The sequence below is a fragment of the Liolophura sinensis genome, chromosome 9 (genome assembly GCF_032854445.1).
Source record: "Liolophura sinensis isolate JHLJ2023 chromosome 9, CUHK_Ljap_v2, whole genome shotgun sequence".
NCBI lineage: Eukaryota > Metazoa > Mollusca > Polyplacophora > Chitonida > Chitonidae > Liolophura > Liolophura sinensis.
In genome coordinates, this window is record NC_088303.1 from 4,015,388 (window position 1) to 4,034,191 (window position 18,804).

An 18,804-nucleotide genomic window follows, 5' to 3' on the forward strand; every position below is an offset into this window, starting at 1 on the left:
AATAAAAGGAAAGATTTACCTGGTCAGTTGTGCCTGAAAAGTCAGCTCACAAGGTTTTATGTCGAGGCTTGCGACTATCATCTGCAGATCTGTCTCGTTGTGCATGTTACCTCAGATACAACCTGCACACTGCAAGAGTGAAAAGAGAAATGTCAACAATTGTTCAGATTTTTCCAGATAATTAGTCTGAATTGGATTTAAACGTGCATGAGTGATTGAAAAGATCCTTTTCTTGTCAATCCACACAGGAAGTCAAGTTTTGATACTGCTCAGAGAATACAATGCACGCCATGAAAATTTGAGATATCCCCCACTCGCACTATCCATATGGTCTTGGTGACAACAAGTGTCTAACATTCACACGAATGTTTGTCAGTAACATGCCAAGGGTGGGTGCAGTCCCATCAACACTCCTGGTCCCTGCACTAATGACTGACTGTCATCTTTCAGTTCTTCATTAGGCTTGTTTATTTATTATTTGATTGGTGTTTTGCGCTGTACTCAAGAATATTTCACTTATATGATGGCGACCAGCATTATCATGGGAGGAAGCCATGCGAAGCCCGGAGGAAACCCACAACCATCCGCAGGTTGCTGGAGACCTTCTCACTTACGGCTGGAGAAGAAGCCAGCATGGGCTGGACATTAGGCTTGTGGTGTCAAATAAAAGACATACTTGAAATGAATTTGTGGGATGAAAATAGAGAAACTATAATAATGATGTATATGAAACTATCATTATGGTCTTGCCTGGCTTCCATTGGCTCAAGTTTCAATATACTGGCTTCTTGTGACATTGGTTTAATTTGTCTGTTTCTCTGCAGATTATTAATGATGTATGAATGTTACATGTATTTTATTTCTTGCTAGAATGCATTCTACTGGCTTATCATTCTATCATTAGATTATAAATATGATTCAAGAACTTTAGACCAGCAGGGTAATACTGCAGTATGAAGGTCACATTTTTAGATTTAATCTCAAGGCATTATTCGTGTCAGGGAAATGGATAACGAGAAACAAATGTCAGGACCCCTGTGCATTAGAGGAACATGTTGGAGCTGTTAGCTGGATGGAATTACCTGTACAAGTTTATGACACTGTCTTCTGGCAGTTAATTTTTAATCTGTTTCCAAATGTATTTTTAATTGGCATTCTATTTTTATTTGGTGATACCCATCTTTTCCTGGATATCAGTATATGAAGATCTGCAGCAACTGTATTATACTGTTATGATAAGTCTTCCAAAACTGCCATTTAGAGTGAAACTATTTAGCAAAAATATGTAAAAATAAATAAGGAAGAATATAAATAACCTTGAGTTTCTTTTTTTTTTTTTTAATTTTTTGTTTCTTTCTACTTTTGACTGTTTCACCATCATCTCTGAGGAATGGGCGGTGGCTGGGGAGAGAATTAATAGGAGAAAAGGTTGAAATTCAGAAAAAGAAAATGGACTGTTATGCATACTATAAGAATTTTACTATGACATTTATACTGGCATCCTCTCTGGTCACATGCTGGAAGGTCTACCAGCAGCACGTGGATGGACGTGGGTTTTCCTTTTCCAACATAATGCTGACCATCGTCATTTGGTGAAATATTCTGGAGTATGTTGTAAAAGCTCAGTCCAGTAAATACATGTACATGTAAACTAACATGTATACAATGGCAAATGTGGTGATAGAGGAAACTGAGGTAAACCAAGTGCTGATGTTTGGCATGTTTCTCACAAGTTTTATGTTATCAGCAAGGTCCAATCAACAATGACCGTTGGAAGATGCTAAAATGTCCTGTACAAAGCCAAACTTGGTGCATACTTCTCATGGCAAGCAAATAAATTTTACTACTAATTAATTCAAATGTGCTATTTTATTATTTCATGTACAAATACATGTATTTTTTTTTTTTGTCAATATTTAATTCCAAACAGTGAAGGCATGGGGTAAATGTTTTGTAGGAAAGGTAGGCCTCAGGCTGGAACGGGTAAATGCTGAAATATTGAAGTCTGTTCCTGGAGGGTAACCGCATGCGTATATTTGATAATCAATTGATACCAGAACTGACTATTGTGTAATCATGCAACAACCATGCTATCATTAATTGGCTATTTGACATTATGAACAATACATGCACACAAATATAGTCTCATGCACATTGCTGCATGACAAATGTGAATGATTTGTACTTTGCAGGTACAGATTTATATATTAACCATTACACTACATTCCGTCTTACACGGACAGGTGATTAACTTTATTAGGTCTAAGATGTAAAGCTTATATTCACCTCATAGGAAATTGTGTTGATTCTGTTCTGTGACAGGCTGATTTTAAAATGCCAAGTTTTGATTGTAGTACAGTTACATGCGGCTTCGTGGGTTAAATGTGAAAATGATTTCTGATGATTTCCCAGATGCATGTAAGGATTGGCTGTAACTTTTTTTCAGTTCGTTGGGGTATGAGCAAAAAAAACGCTGTGCAAACTGTATGAATTCGCGAAGGACATCTTTTTCATGAAATTGTTATGTTTTCTCTGGCCCACACTGTACAGATAGTGTTTCCAGGAATGCTTGTCTCTATTTTGAATACCTTTTGTGTTATCTGAACAATTTAGTCTTTCTATTACAGGTACCAATCAGTGTCTCAGCATAATGTACATATACTTGTACAGAACACAGATGTTTCGCTGGTTATGTTTCTTATGAAGTGCGCTATGAATTTTATCAATAATTTACTTCATTATTGCAGTTTGTGCAGCATGAAATGTATGGAATGAAGTAAAATAAGTGAAATGTTGCAGTGTTCTGGTATATGTGCAGTTTGTTGTTCTCCTGATGGAGTCGTCTCACTTAATCATCATCTGATATTCATGGCTTCTACTAACATTTGCTACCTGCTTGTTGTTTCAAGCTGCAGAGTGAAGTCATGCTGAAAGTACAACTGAGAGAGGTAATTGATTGATCATGGATATAGTGACTTCTCTGTGATATCCAGTCCTGTGCTGCAGTGTGGTGAATTACCTCCCTTTGTTGTTGTACTCTCTAGTTAATCTTCCCCACTTCTGTCTCTGTGTCACTATCTTTCCCACCTACCTAGGTCTGTATATACACATGTATATTACATATATTTCAGATGGATACTAAGTTAATGCATTCATGGAAATGTTTTCAGGTTTATGGAAGTCATGTTAATTCACACAAAGTAGGCTTAACACAACTGAAGCAACAAAACATGTGAGCAAATTCTTTCCAGTGAACAATATTGTTTTTTGTTAAGTTTTTATACATTTACATTTTTGTGTTTGACTAATCATCTATAATCAAATGTGCGCATTAAATTTCAACCTAACAAGAGTGATGTTAAAAATCCACACGGCCCTCCATGTACAGTAATAACTTCCCCCCAACCCACAGCCCATTAAAGCATCAGTCTGCTGCTATGAACAGTGTAATTCTTAACATAGATTTACGGCTAGAGAGTTTTGATCCATTTTGAGCACACATGTAGTGATGACCTGACCAGCTCCACAGAGAGCATGCACACATGTAGTGATGGCCTGACCAGCTCCACAGAGAGCATGGACACGTGTAGTGATGACCTGACCAGCTCCACAGAGAGCATGGACACGTGTAGTGATGACCTGACCAGCTCCACAGAGAGCATGCACACGTGTAGTGATGACCTGACCAGCTTCACAGGGAGCATGCACACGTGTAGTGATGACCTGACCAGCTCCACAGAGAGCATGCACACATGTAGTGATGACCTGACCAGCTCCACAGAGAGCATGCACACATGTAGTGATGACCTGACCAGCTCCACAGAGAGCATGCACACATGTAGTGATGACCTGACCAGCTCCACAGAGAGCATGCACACATGTAGTGATGACCTGACCAGCTCCACAGAGAGCATGCACACGTGTAATGATGACCTGACCAGCTCCACAGAGAGCATGCACACGTGTAGTGATGACCTGACCAGCTTCACAGGGAGCATGCACACATGTAGTGATGACCTGACCAGCTCCACAGGGAGCATGCACATGTGTAGTGATGAACTGACCAGCTCCACAGAGAGCATGCACACATGTAGTGATGGCCTGACCAGCTCCACAGAGAGCATGCACACGTGTAGTGATGACCTGACCAGCTCCACAGAGAGCATGCACACATGTAGTGATGACCTGACCAGCTCCACAGAGAGCATGCACACGTGTAGTGATGACCTGACCAGCTCCACAGAGAGCATGCACATGTGTAGTGATGACCTGACCAGCTCCACAGAGAGCATGCACATGTGTAGTGATGGCCTGACCAGCTCCACAGAGAGCATGCACAAGTGTAGTGATGGCCTGACCAGCTCCACAGAGAGCATGCACATATGGAAATAGCATAGGTAATAGTCTTATCTTAATCATTCAACACCATCTTGTTTTGTTGTCGTTTCAAACTGGACGCACAGTGATAAAGTTTGAAGGCCATCAGTTGAAGCGACAGACTGATATACAGACTGATCTTCAAGCCTTTTGACTGATCTAACTATTTGCTTGTTTCCCTTGTGATGGTGATGCTTGATATACTTGTGTACACATTTTCTGCTTTGCTGTGACAGGAATCCATATTCATCCGTATGCACTACACGTTTGTTTCTACACGTGCACTACATGTAGTTTAGAGCTATAACTGATAACATACATGAACAATGAACTGATATTTTAATAGTTTTATTTGGAGGTGTATTTTGGGGTGACACCATAAATCTGACCCACCTTTTTATATGTACAGCAGTCTGTTTTCTTTCTTCCAAAGTGGTTTTGTTGTGAAGTTTGACTATGTGTAACTGTCGTTTCACCTGAGTGTATACATGTACATGTAAACACTCAACACACCCAAAAGGGTTTCATACTCTTGCACACGTAGTTTGTCAACATGTATTACCACAACAATAACATCTTTAATATGCATTTGTGTACTGTATTTCTAGTTTGCAAATAGGGTGCAAGTTGAGCCATTTTATTATTTTCATTAGGTTCTGTTTTATGCACATACATGTATTTGTAGATTTTTTTTTTATTTTTAATTAATAAAGTGTTATTCTTTGAGTGCTAATTATATTTTTTTATTTGAAGTCTTTCATCTGATGTATTGTTATACATAAGGCAATCCACGGATGGTCGTGGGTTTCCCCTGGGCTCTGCCCTGTTTCCTCCCAACATAATGCTGGTCGTCGTAGAAGTGAAATATTCTTGAGGAGGACGTTGAACACCAATCAATTAAATAAATAAATTATATATAAGGTGAAACCAATTTTATTTTGTGCTTTATGGGCAAGGTGACAAAGTAATACATCCAAAATTGGAATAAAACTTAAATTTCAGATTTTTTGATCTTGATATTTATATGATTTACATGTTTTTCAAGGCTTTCCAATCATATCTATGTGTGCTATATTGCTGGGATAGTCCACATTTCTCCCACAAATTAGATGTTCTTTAAGTTTTATTTTTAAACCCTCCGACAACATTGAAAAAAGATTCAGCCTGACTGTAAACCTAAAAATTACATTGCTGTGACCTAAGTTGGTTAGTAGATTATGGGGGCTAGTATTGATGACTGTCCATATTATCATGTTATTACACCATCACTTTATTTTATTCTGTACAAATGTGATTTGAGTATATTTCCTGCAAATTATTATATAAAGATGATGTGTACATGCATGTTTAAATATTGTAGATGTTGTGCATTTGATATCTTGTGCAAGCCCTTCCAACATTGTCATGTACATACCTGTCTTAATATCAGTTATTAACAACTGCCAGAAATGTAATGTAATAAAATTCATGTATAATTGATTGAGTATCATTCTCAGTTGATGTTCCAACCCAGCTGAGCAGCACGTATTAAATGGGGCCTCATGACTGATAACACCATAGTGTGCCTGCTCAATGCCCTCAGGGATCATTTTACCTGCAGATACAGAGTATAGCCTCAAAGATGATGATGCACTTGGATGTGCAGACTCATTGATAACATATCTGCACATTGGATCTAAAATGATCACACTTGCATATATTTATGTATCCTTATCAGCTGGATTGAAGAATTATAGCATTTTTATCACTGATATCACAATATATTCATACTATATATACCTTAATGGCACAATCTGTTCAGATATGAAAGAGCAGCTTTTAGTGAGATTTATACACCTTTATTATTTTACCTTGGAAAGAAAACTACAGTGCTTGGGTTGGGAAATTTCAGGGCTTCACAAAAAGTATTATTTTATCAGCATACACAATACAATACCCTCAGAATATTCTGGAATAAACATCTTGCCATTATGCAAAAAGGTGGAAGAATAGGAGCCCTATTAGCCCAATATGATAGGACAAAATCAAAAAAATCATGAACAAATTTTACCCTTAAGTAATCTATCTGACATGATCTATATGTACACAGTTGTACAAGTTGTGAAATAGTGTGTCGAGGTCTAGCAATTATTAAGGGCAATTTGCCTTTCAATTGTGTATGGTACACAGGAGTTGGGAGTTCAAAACCAGCCATGGGCAACGAACCTTCTGGTTGTCACTGCTTGTTTGGCCTGAATAACAAAAAATGGTCATGCTGAGACATAATTGGTTGTGGGCATTTGTGCAGTCTGCGTTTGTTTATCACCATTTAGCTTCCACTGACTCAGCGTGCCCTCCTGTACATGTACACATGCACAGTCACTAACTTGTCAAAAGTTAATGGTTTTCTTTGAGCCCTGAGGTTTGTTCTACCCTTAATACTGACCTTCATTGCAGAAGTGGTAAGTGATAAAGTACTTACACACAGGTGTAGGACACCATAAATGATGACACACCTGCAGTTGAAACCTCATGGATAACACCTGAAAAATAACATACTTTCATACATAACCTCATGGATGGTAACACACCTGTGCATAGACACCATGAATGATGACACACCTGTAGTTAAAAACTCATGGATAACACCTGCTCTTTGGGTCTCTTGGACAATAACATACCTTCACACATAACCTCATGGATGATAACGCACTTTTAGTTAGGGTCTCATGGATGACAAACCTGCTCTATGGGTCTCCTAGACAATAACATACCTTCACATGTGGCCTCGTGGATGGTAACACAGGTGCAGTTAGACCCTCCTGGATAACACACTTGCTCTATGGGACTCCTAGACAATAACATATCTTCACACATAACCTCATGGATGATTTAGACACACCTGCACATAAAACACCTTTTTGGGTTTCCTGGACCCAAAACTGTGGTGGTAAGAGCTTATCTCATAGGAACTATTACTGTACATGGCCATAACTGTGAACAGGGCATCTCTGACGGACCACCTTGCAATGAATTGTTGTATGATAACAAGGTTAAAAGTTGTGTGTACATGTATCCAGAGATTATGTTCAATATATGTCTCTCAGTTAGACAACTCGGCATCAAGTTACGTGTACTGTTCTGTCTGAGGAATAGAGTTGGATGCCACTTGTGTCACACTGGTACATGTAATTCTAACTGAGCCAGAGGTGAAGTCGATACAAACAGGAGGTTTTTTAACATTGTAGTTCGGCATGATAAAAGCTGGGTTTTGTAACATTGTAGTTCGGCATGATAAAAGCTGAGACACTAGTGAACAGAGCTTGTGGCACCCTGGAGGTGGGAGGAGTGACTGGTGTGATCAGTCTTAAGAGGTTCACAGGACACGAACGTATCAAGTTACAACCTGGGATGTCTCAGTTTACATAAGTACTTATGTGTACAGCTTTATGGGTACCATGTTGTAAACTCTCTGATGTCTGTGATACTATAATGTGATTCAGTGCCAAGATATTGCTGGTATTACAGATATGCATGTTCAGATGAATGGCTCATGGGGGGTGCTTACAGTGATTTAGACTGCTTCAGTTCAGTCCATTATTCAACCACTATTTACCTCTGGCAAATGAGGTCTCTGGTTCAGATACAGCTCAGGTGAATACAAAGAGCAGCAGCCAGACGTTTAGCACTTACATGCATCTGGGGAACCATGGAGCTGTCTCACTTGTTCACCTGTCATACACTTGACTACTGTCATGTAGAAGTGAAATATTTATGAGTATGAGCAGTCATGTCCTATGTATCAGATGCTGTGAACATTGGAGCTGCCTCACTTGTTCACCTGTCATACACTTGACCAGTCATGTCCTATTTATCAGATGCTGTGAACATTGGAGCTGCCTCACTTGTTCACCTGTCATACACTTGACCAGTCATGTCCTATTTATCAGATGCTGTGAACACTGGATGTGTCTTACTTGTTCACCTGTCATACACTTGACCAGTCATGTCCCATTTATCAGATGCTGTGAACATTGGAGCTGCCTCACTTGTTCACCTGTCATACACTTGACCAGTCATGTCTCATTTATCAGATGCTGTGAACATTGGAGCTGCCTCACTTGTTCACCTGTCATACACTTGGCCAGTCATGTCCTATTTATCAGATGCTGTGAACACTGGAGCTGCCTCACTTGTTCACCTGCCATACATTTGACCAGTCATGTCCTATTTATCAGATGCTGTGAACACTGGAGCTGCCTCACCTTTTCACCTGTCATACACTTGACCAGTCATGTCCTATTTATCAGATGCTGTGAACACTGGATGTGCCTCACTTGTTCACCTGTCATACACTTGACCAGTCATGTCCTATTTATCAGATGCTGTGAACATTGGAGCTGCCTCACTTGTTCACCTGTAATACACTTGACCAGTCATGTCCTATTTAGCAGATGCTGTGAACATTGGAGCTGCCTCACTTGTTCACCTGTCATACACTTGACCAGTCATGTCCTATTTATCAGATGCTGTGAACACTGGATGTGTCTTACTTGTTCACCTGTCATACACTTGACCAGTCATGTCCCATTTATCAGATGCAGTGAACATTGAGCTGCCTCACTTGTTCACCTGTCATACACTTGACCAGTCATGTCTCATTTATCAGATGCTGTGAACATTGGAGCTGCCTCACTTGTTCACCTGTCATACACTTGACCAGTCATGTCCTATTTATCAGATGCTGTGAACACTGGAGCTGCCTCACTTGTTCACATGTAATACACTTGACCAGTCATGTCCTATTTATCAGATGCTGTGAACATTGGAGCTGCCTCACTTGTTCACCTGTCATACATTTGACCAGTCATGTCCTATTTATCAGATGCTGTGAACACTGGAGCTGCCTCGCTTGTTCACCTGTCATACACTTGACCAGTCATGTCCTATTTATCAGATGGTGTGAACACTGGAGCTGCCTCACTTGTTCACCTGTCATACACTTGACCAGTCATGTCCTATTTATCAGATGCTGTGAACATTGGAGCTGCCTCACTTGTTCACCTGTCATACACTTGACCAGTCATGTCCTATTTATCAGATGCTGTGAACATTGGAGCTGCCTCACTTGTTCACCTGTCATACACTTGACCAGTCATGTCCTATTTATCAGATGCTGTGAACACTGGAGCTGCCTCACTTGTTCACCTGTCATACACTTGACCAGTCATGTCCTATTTATCAGATGCTGTGAACACTGGAGCTGCCTCACTTGTTCATCTGTCATACACTTGACCAGTCATGTCCTATTTATCAGATGCTGTGAACATTGGAGCTGCCTCACTTGTTCACCTGTCATACACTTGACCAGTCATGTCCTATTTATCAGATGCTGTGAACATTGGAGCTGCCTCGCTTGTTCACCTGTCATACACTTGATTAGTCATGTCCTATTTATCAGATGCTGTGAACATTGGAGCTGCCTCACTTGTTCACCTGTCATACACTTGACCAGTCATGTCCTATTTAAAAATCAGATGCTGTGAACATTGGAGCTGCCTCACTTGTTCACCTGTCATACACTTGACCAGTCATGTCCTATTTATCAGATGCTGAGAACATTGGAGCTGCCTCACTTGTTCACCTGTAATACACTTGACCAGTCATGTCCTATTTAAAAATCAGATGCTGTGAACACTGGATGTGTCTTACTTGTTCACCTGTCATACACTTGACCAGTCATGTCCTATTTATCAGATGCTGTGAACATTGGAGCTGCCTCACTTGTTCACCTGTCATACACTTGACCAGTCATGTCCCATTTATCAGATGCTATGATAGCCAGTTTAATAAACTGTATGGTGATTTTATTAAGTGCAAGTCTGTATTTACATCTAGAGTTTGGGGTTTAACAAACATTACATGTGTAAATACTGGCATATACATGTAGTGGCATATAAATTATGAAAGGTGGGACAGAAAATCGATGCTGGATATCCTTAAATTATGCTACATATAGATTTTTGTGCAGATTTCAAATGTAGATGTACATGTTTTAAAGGTATTGGTATAGTTATTTTTTTGTGCTGTGTCTTGTATACTTGCGATTGCAGTTTGCTCTGCAGTTTGTGAGAGAGATAGAGGGATCAGTTTTCTGAGTTGTTGACGTTGGCTAACAAAGAGGGTGGAAGTTTTTAGAATGTTTCAGGCAGCCATCTGCCTGGATGTGACATTTACTACACTGCCTCGTTTAGCACAGGGATGTCTACTGGATGTACATTTGGGGGGATTTTTGTTCAGAGACACCTCAAAGTATCCATGAACAGATTGAGGCTCCCCATGTCTGCATCACCTGTAGATTAACATACATGTGTAGTTTACAGTCTGAGACAACATCAAACAACAAGGCGAGGTGCCGTGGCTTCCATTTCATCGTGTTTTGATTGACATATTTCATTGACTGTTGAGAGGTGTAGAAGGTTATACTTCTACTGCATTTTGGAACTTGTCAGCAACATGGAGGAGGTGGTAAGATGAATTTCCTCTAAAATCTTTAATTGATAATTGCATGATGACTAGTTTCTTTGTGGTGATAGCATTGTTGTTGCAAATTAGGAAGCTGTCTGAATTAGAGGGGTCCAAGGATACATATACATGTGCTATTCTGTGTCTACATTCTCATTCTAATTTTATTAATTTTTGTTTTTTATTTATTATTACTTATTTCTCACTGTAATTGCACTTTGTCATTCAAATAGATTTTTCAGTGAAGGAAATCTGTGAAGAGAGTAGAGTACCTGTGCACACACAGGTTTTCTATTTGGTTACGTACTTGCTAAGGTTGAATCTTGCTAATAGAACAAAAGCTGAATTCAGAGCTGTTTCTGTCGTTGTTGTAGTGTGACACTAATTGCATGTGTACAGTTGTTGTTAAGCTCCTGCTGATCACAGCAGCATACTGCATACTGCTGTATTGTGTGTACCGGTCTGTAAGTTGTTCTGAATCTGTTACTACTCCCCAGAACAAGTCTCATACACATATGCATGCCTATGTATAAGCTTTGTCTTTTTAGAACGTGTGGAATTAATGGGCAGATCTACCTGTTCACTGTGACTCCAGAAGAGTCATGCAGGTACAGCAAAAGCTTTCTGTATGACCTATATTTCAGTGGATTTACCTTTGTACATTTAAGTCCACTTGTTAAATGTACTTAACTTGATTGCAAGATCATTCCAAAGCTAGTGGCATTTTCAAATATCATTCTCTGTAAACTTGTTCTTTGTGTGTTAGTGGCCTTAGCTGGGGAGAGAACAGTCAGTCTTTATGATATTGAAATTCTGCATGTTTTTACCATTTAGACTTGTTGAGAAGTCAAATACAGAAGAATTGCGAGGAATTATCTGCCATGCAGAAGAAGCACGGTTTTTATAATAACTGGGTTGTGCCTAACATGCATATTATCAGATTTATATCTTCATGTCTGTTGGACTGAACCTGGACCAAAACTCATCTAACCTCTAAAAATCGAAGTATGCATCACGTAATAGACCACTTAAAACTATGCATAAATAGGCCTATACTTTCACATTTTTTTTTTATAAATTTTTGTGAAGACAGTTAAAGGCATTCAAACATTTTGAATTCTAAGGTTTGACTGTTAGATTTAGGGACTCTGACATTACAGGTAGTTTTTCATCATCCTAGATACTGTCAGTATGGCTCATAAACCCCACCATAGAGCTGATGTGATGTCAGAGTTCCTAGATACCATCAGTATGGCTCGTGGTAAGCTCACCATAGAGCTGATGTGATGTCAGAGATCCTAGATACCATCAGTATGGCTCGTGGTAAGCCCACCATAGAACTGATGTGATGTCAGAGTTCCTAGATACCATCAGTATGGCTTATGGTAAGCCCACCAAAGAGCTGATGTGACGTCAGAGTTCCTAGATACCGTCAGTATGGCTCATGGTAAGCCCACCAAAGAGCTGATGTGATGTCAGAGTTCCTAGATACCATCAGTATGGCTCATGGTAAGCTCACCATAGAGCTGATGTGATGTCAGAGATCCTAGATACCATCAGTATGGCTCATGGTAAGCCCACCAAAGAGCTGATGTGATGTCAGAGATCCTAGATACCGTCAGTATGGCTCATGGTAAGCTCACCATAGAGCTGATGTGACGTCAGAGTTCCTAGATACTGTCAGTATGGCTCATGGTAAGCCCACCAAAGAGCTGATGTGACGTCAGAGTTCCTAGATACTGTCAGTATGGCTCATGGTAAGCCCACCAAAGAGCTGATGTGACGTCAGAGTTCCTAGATACCATCAGTATGGCTCGTAAAGCCCACCATAGAGCTGATGTGATGTCAGAGTTCCTAGATACCATCAGTATGGCTCATGGTAAGCCCACCAAAGAGCTGATGTGATGTCAGAGTTCCTAGATACCGTCAGTATGGCTCGTAAAGCCCACCATAGAGCTGATGTGATGTCAGAGTTCCTAGATACTGTCAGTATGGCTCATAAAGCCCACCATTGAACTTAAATATCTGAATGCATTTCAACACTTCAGAAACAAAAAAAATAAATGAAAGTTTTTTTATGCATAGTTTTCAGTTGTCTATCTGATGAACTTTACTTCACATTTTAGCTTTCTTTTACTTCAATTACTGGTATGCAAGATACTAATTTGAACAACAAATATTAAGTAGTGAAGGAGAAGTCTGTATCATAGCCTTTGTACTGCTGTACTGAAGGAGAAGTCTGTGTCATAGCCTTTGTACTGCTGTACTGAAGGAGAAGTCTGTATCATAGCCTTTGTACTGCTGTACTGAAGGAGAAGTCTGTATCACAGCCTTTGTACTGCTGTACTGAAGGAGAAGTCTGTATCATAGCCTTTGTACTGCTGTACTGAAGGAGAAGTCTGTATCATAGCCTTTGTACTGCTGTACTGAAGGAGAAGTCTGTATCATAGCCTTTGTACTGCTGTACTGAAGGAGAAGTCTGTATCATAGCCTTTGTACTGCTGTACTGAAGGAGAAGTCTGTATCATAGCCTTTGTACTGCTGTGCTTAAGTGTCCCTTGTGTGCTCGAAGCAAGCGCTCATTGATTCGGCTGTGGCTCTAAGACACCTGTCAATCAAATAAATAAATACTGCTTCGCTTCACTTCAATTACTTTTATAAATAAATGTACATGTAATTTCTTCACTTCAGGTACTGTACTGTTCCTTATACATGTGATTTCTTGCGGCACAGAATCATTTTCAGCAGATTCACAGACCACATTCATTACAAGGTTGTAATTAATGAAAATTAATTAGAAATAAACTTGGGCCATTATCCTCCTGGGCAGATGACTGTATATAGACTACCCTGTCTACTTGTATCATACTATGTAGTAGTTTGGCTTGCATGATCACGTACACCTGTATTATTGCTGGCCACCTTTATAAAGATGCTACTCTGAAACATCCATATCTGCTAATCAATCATATTTTCTGTATTTACCAAGAACAGTTCAAATTATTGCCTTTCAGTAAATATCAGACTCGTGCCTGTAGTATTTATAGTGCTAAATGATTCAAAAGCCGTAATGCTTTATAAATTTTAGTAACTTTATCACCTCTTTTTGAACGGTAATGAGCAAGGCTTTTCTAAAATAGCTAAAATTCCCTTAGTTTTACACTGATGGATGTTTTGCCAAACTCTCTGGTGTAGAGTATGGATAGGAACTATATATAACATCACTGTAAGTGTTAGATGTGTCTGTCATGCTTGTAATGTGTTATCATATCCTGCATTGACCTCGATCAGCTTTTTGGTGCTCATCTAACAAGTGCCTATAAAGCAAGAGTAGAATAACCTTAAGTGATGTGTAAATGTTTTCAGGTCTCTGTCATCAAAGGACTGCTTGTGTATACATGTGTGCCTTGCCTCTCTTACTGTATGTGACTCTGTTATGTACTTATCAAAAGCCCTGTGTACATCATGCACATTGTATCTTGTCCTACAAGGTCTCTGCCAGACATATTGTGTGGTTACTGTCAATGTACTTAGGACTACATGTAGATAATCGAGTGATCTGAGGGCCCCAGAAGGGTATTCTTTATATTAATATTCATGTAGCTCCATGCTACCATTGTGTTCCTAGGCCTGTTCAAGCTGCTTCGTACTAAATGTAGATATGTGAATATACATTTCTGGGCCGTATTATTTAGAAGTATGGATCACAAAGTGAAGAGCTCTAAGTGGTCTAGTGTGAAGTTGAGTATCTGTCAGCCTTTAATGATAGGAGATTTGAATGGATTCTCAGGCTTCTGGAAAGATCTATTTAGGTATGATACAATCTTCCTCTGTGCAGGACATAAAGTTACTGGAATTCTTCAATCTTGTAAGACCGGGATTAGGGTCTTAAGTAAAATTGCGACCGAGATGGTCACCGTCATTTTATCTTCATTCCATGTCTAACGTAGATAGGAAAATTCTCCAAGGCGTTCTCAGTAACAACAGGCATTTATTACACATAACAACATGGGAGTGACCAGACTCTGAGGTCCTTACAGGTCAACTCCCTGACCTCCCTTCTCTTTTAGAAACAACCATATTTATATATACAATAATTTGTTTACCTAACTATTAGTAACAGTTGCTGGTCTAAACTTGTTCTTTAATAACAAACACTGACTGATTAGTTAAAGGTACATGTGGAAAGTTAATCTACTAAACTCTGCACACTTAATCTACTAAACTCTGCACACTTAATCTGCTTAACTCTGCAGGTTAATGTACATGAATTATTAGAATTACCTGCCGCATGTTTGCAAGCTATTTATTCAAACATATTCTTATTGCATTCTTCTGTGTAAAATTGTACTATTTGTGAAGCCCTGGAATTGGCCAATCCAGCCAGTGTACATAGTTTTGTCTCCAAAGTCAAATTTAAAAAGTGCTTACATTGCACTGAAAGTTGCTCTTTCATATATGTGAAAAGTTGAGAAATTAGGGTATGTATAGGACCTGTGCTTCGAAGCAGACATTCTTATACCAGCCATCAAGCAATAAAGGCGTTCCCGGTGAATAATCGTAAGGCCAGTTCCCCAAAACTACATACAACACAAACCAGCAAAGCGCTAAGAAAGTATCATAAGTATGAAAATAGGGATTTTGCAAAGGGAATTAGTCGACAGTTTTCAGTGATGTTGGAAAAGACACAAGGATAGCCCTCTCAGTTTTAATACTGATGCTGTTGTAAATATACACAAAGTCTTGTCCATCTAATAAATAGCACATTTTATTTAGTTAAGACATATTCATGTTTTTTTTTCTTGTTGCACTGAATATAATTAATACTGGGTGCAAGGAGTGCCGCTTTTTTGTCAAGAGGCATAAACCTGATCGAAGCTATGTAAGTGAAAATTCTTCAACATGGCATTAAACATGGATCAGACGAATATTTTTTTTTCAAGTGATTTTTCATGATTTTTATGACAAATTTTGCTCTGAACATATCAGATATATATGTATGCACTTGTAGATATGTACATATAGATGTGTTACAAGGCCCTAACCACAGTAATCTGTTAGGTCTGTTACAAGTAGACACTAACTGTGTTCACGTTTAACAACTTTTTCTTCTGCTAGCCTGAGAGCTCCCTATCACAAACAATTACCTCTCCTTTGCATGTACACATTATTTGGGGCTCTGCATGAGTACGTGTATCTCTGAAATCAATATTTGCGTAGGAAGAAGATAATCTCTGTGTTTCCAGTTGTCTGTAATCTGATTCTGCATTTGGTATGCATGCTCACTCTACATGCATGCTCACTCTACATGCATGCTCACTCTACATGCATGCTTACTCTACATGCGTGCTCACTCTACATGCGTGCTCACTCTACATGCATGCTCACTCTACATGCATGCTCACTCTACATGCATGCTCACTCTACATGCGTGGTCACTCTACATACATGTTTTTGGTGGCCTCTATGCACATGGTATAACCCCAAACTCAGCATGTGGAACTTCGGTGGTGCAGTTACAGTGCATAAGTGTAATATGTATCGCGCGTCCCTTTGCGGGTGCCTCTTCATAAAGGGACTTAATTTTGCATGTAATGTATGAGTGGCTGCAATATGTGGGTATAATTCATTAAAGCATTACTTGGTGTGGTGGGCCCAGGTCACTGAAGCCGTGAGTCATTTTTATGTCCAAAATGGTCCTACATCTAATTGGAATTACATAAGTGTGCCCTATCTGTATCATTCGGTTTTATATGAAGCTTTAATTAGCCAAGGTGTTCATAGTTATTAAATTTTATGAAGGTAGACTCATTCTGTACCCATTTATAGCTTGACCTATATAGCAATATCATAAACATCTGTGTATATCATGTAATAGTCATTTGGTAGAGTGTTTCATTTCGCAATTGCTTTCTTTTGTCATGGCAGATCAGTGGAACCTGTAGTTATGTAAAGGTCAAGTATCTTGTAATGTAAAGGTCAAAAAGGCAGGTTTAGAATGACATCATGCCAGTGTTTCCAGGAAATTCCTAATTTAATAGTTCTGCAAATACCACAGGTGATGATAATTGATTTCAATAACAAATATAGCATGCTGGGAAACATCAATATTGCATGGGTGTTTCTCTGGAGACTCACTGCTGCCAGAGTAATACCCCATATGTATCATGTGTAGTGACATCACCTGATGGAATCTTGGTGCCTATGAAACATTTTCTGTATATAATTGTTTCATTATTAGTCTTCTACTGGACTCGCGGCTGCTGTCTATACATTTATACACCATCTGTCAGTCTGTCCAAACTTTCTTTGAAAAGGATTCCTCACGTGGAATTGAAAGGACATGTACTGTACAGGGCTTCACCGTAAGAATTGACAGACCAATATCTTGCTTTGGACCTCTACCTCCAAACAGTTCACAGTATTGAATTGTAAATTGGTGTTTGGTACATGGTTTCACCAAGAAAAGTTACAGCTCATGTTTCTGAACCCTACATTCAATATTGACACAAAAGCTTTATGGCCTATTTCTGTCTGATTTCAGACTCCCAACAGTAGGTCAATTTGGACAAAATTATGTGCAAATGTAGGACATAAAGTTAGGAGTTGATAGTTTTATAGCCTTTTTTATTTTTCAGAACAGTTTATTGTATTGAACTGAAACTTGCTTTACCATAGTGTCAGAGTACAATTCAATGACATGTAAGATGGCCTCACACCGATACCACACATATACATGTACCTGCTAGAGTTTAAGTACAGTATTTCCTACATGTACATTCACGATCTGCAAGTTTTACCTAGCATGAGAGCGTGAATAATTAATAGAATACACATAGCAGACATTCAACAGAGCTGGATTCTGGTATCAAAATTGGTGGTACATGTACATGTGGTTTGCTCCACACATGACCAGTTGATGGTACATGTACATGTGGTTTGCTCCACACATGACCAATTGATGGTACATTTACATGTGGTTTGCTCCACACATGACCAGTTGATGGTACATGTACATGTGGTTTGCTTCACACATGACCAGTTGGTGGAACATGTACATGTGGTTTTCTCCACACATGACCAGTTGATGGTACATGTACATATGGTTTGCTCCACACATGACCAGTTAATGGCACATGTACATTTGGTTTGCTCCACATGACCAATTGATGGTACATGTACATTTGGTTTGCTCCACACATGACCAATTGATGGTACATGTACATGTGGTTTGCTCCACACATGACCAGTTGATGGTACATGTACATTTGGTTTGCTCCACACATGACCAGGTGATGGTACATTTACATGTGGTTTGCTCCACACCCGACCAGTTGGTGGAACATGTACATGTGGTTTGCTCCACATGACCAATTGATGGTACATGTACATGTGGTTTGCTCCACACATGACCAGTTGATGGTACGTGTACATTTGGTTTGCTCCACACATGACCAGGTGATGGTACGTGTACATGTGGTTTGCTCCACACTTGACCATTTGATGGCACATATACATGTGGTTTGCTCCACACATTACCAGTTGATGGTACATTTACATGTGGTTTGCTTCACACATGACCAGTTGGTTGAACATGTACATGTGGTTTGCTCCACATATGACCAGTTGATGGTACATGTACATGTGGTTTGCTCCACACATGACCAGTTGATGGTACATGTACATGTGGTTTGCTCCACACATGACCAGTTGGTGGAACATATACATGTGGTTTGCTCCACACATGACTTGTTGATGGTACATATACATGTGGTTTGCTCCACACATGACCAGTTGATGGTACATGTACATGTGGTTTGCTCCACACATGACCAGTTGGTGGTACATGTGCATGTGGTTTGCTCCACACATGACCAGTTGGTGGAACATGTACATGTGGTTTGCTCCACACATGACCATTTG

The 18,804-nt window shown here is 39.5% G+C and overlaps 1 protein-coding gene across 1 annotated transcript; it reads left to right on the forward strand.

The window, feature by feature from the left end:
- The first annotated feature begins 3,534 nt into the window (after positions 1-3,534).
- On the forward strand, positions 3,535-4,392 carry LOC135475024 (Kruppel-like factor 18). Its single transcript, XM_064754754.1, has one exon. It carries the CDS (start codon positions 3,535-3,537, stop codon positions 4,390-4,392), a length of 858 nt encoding a protein of 285 aa, XP_064610824.1.
- Positions 4,393-18,804: the final 14,412 nt, after the last annotated feature.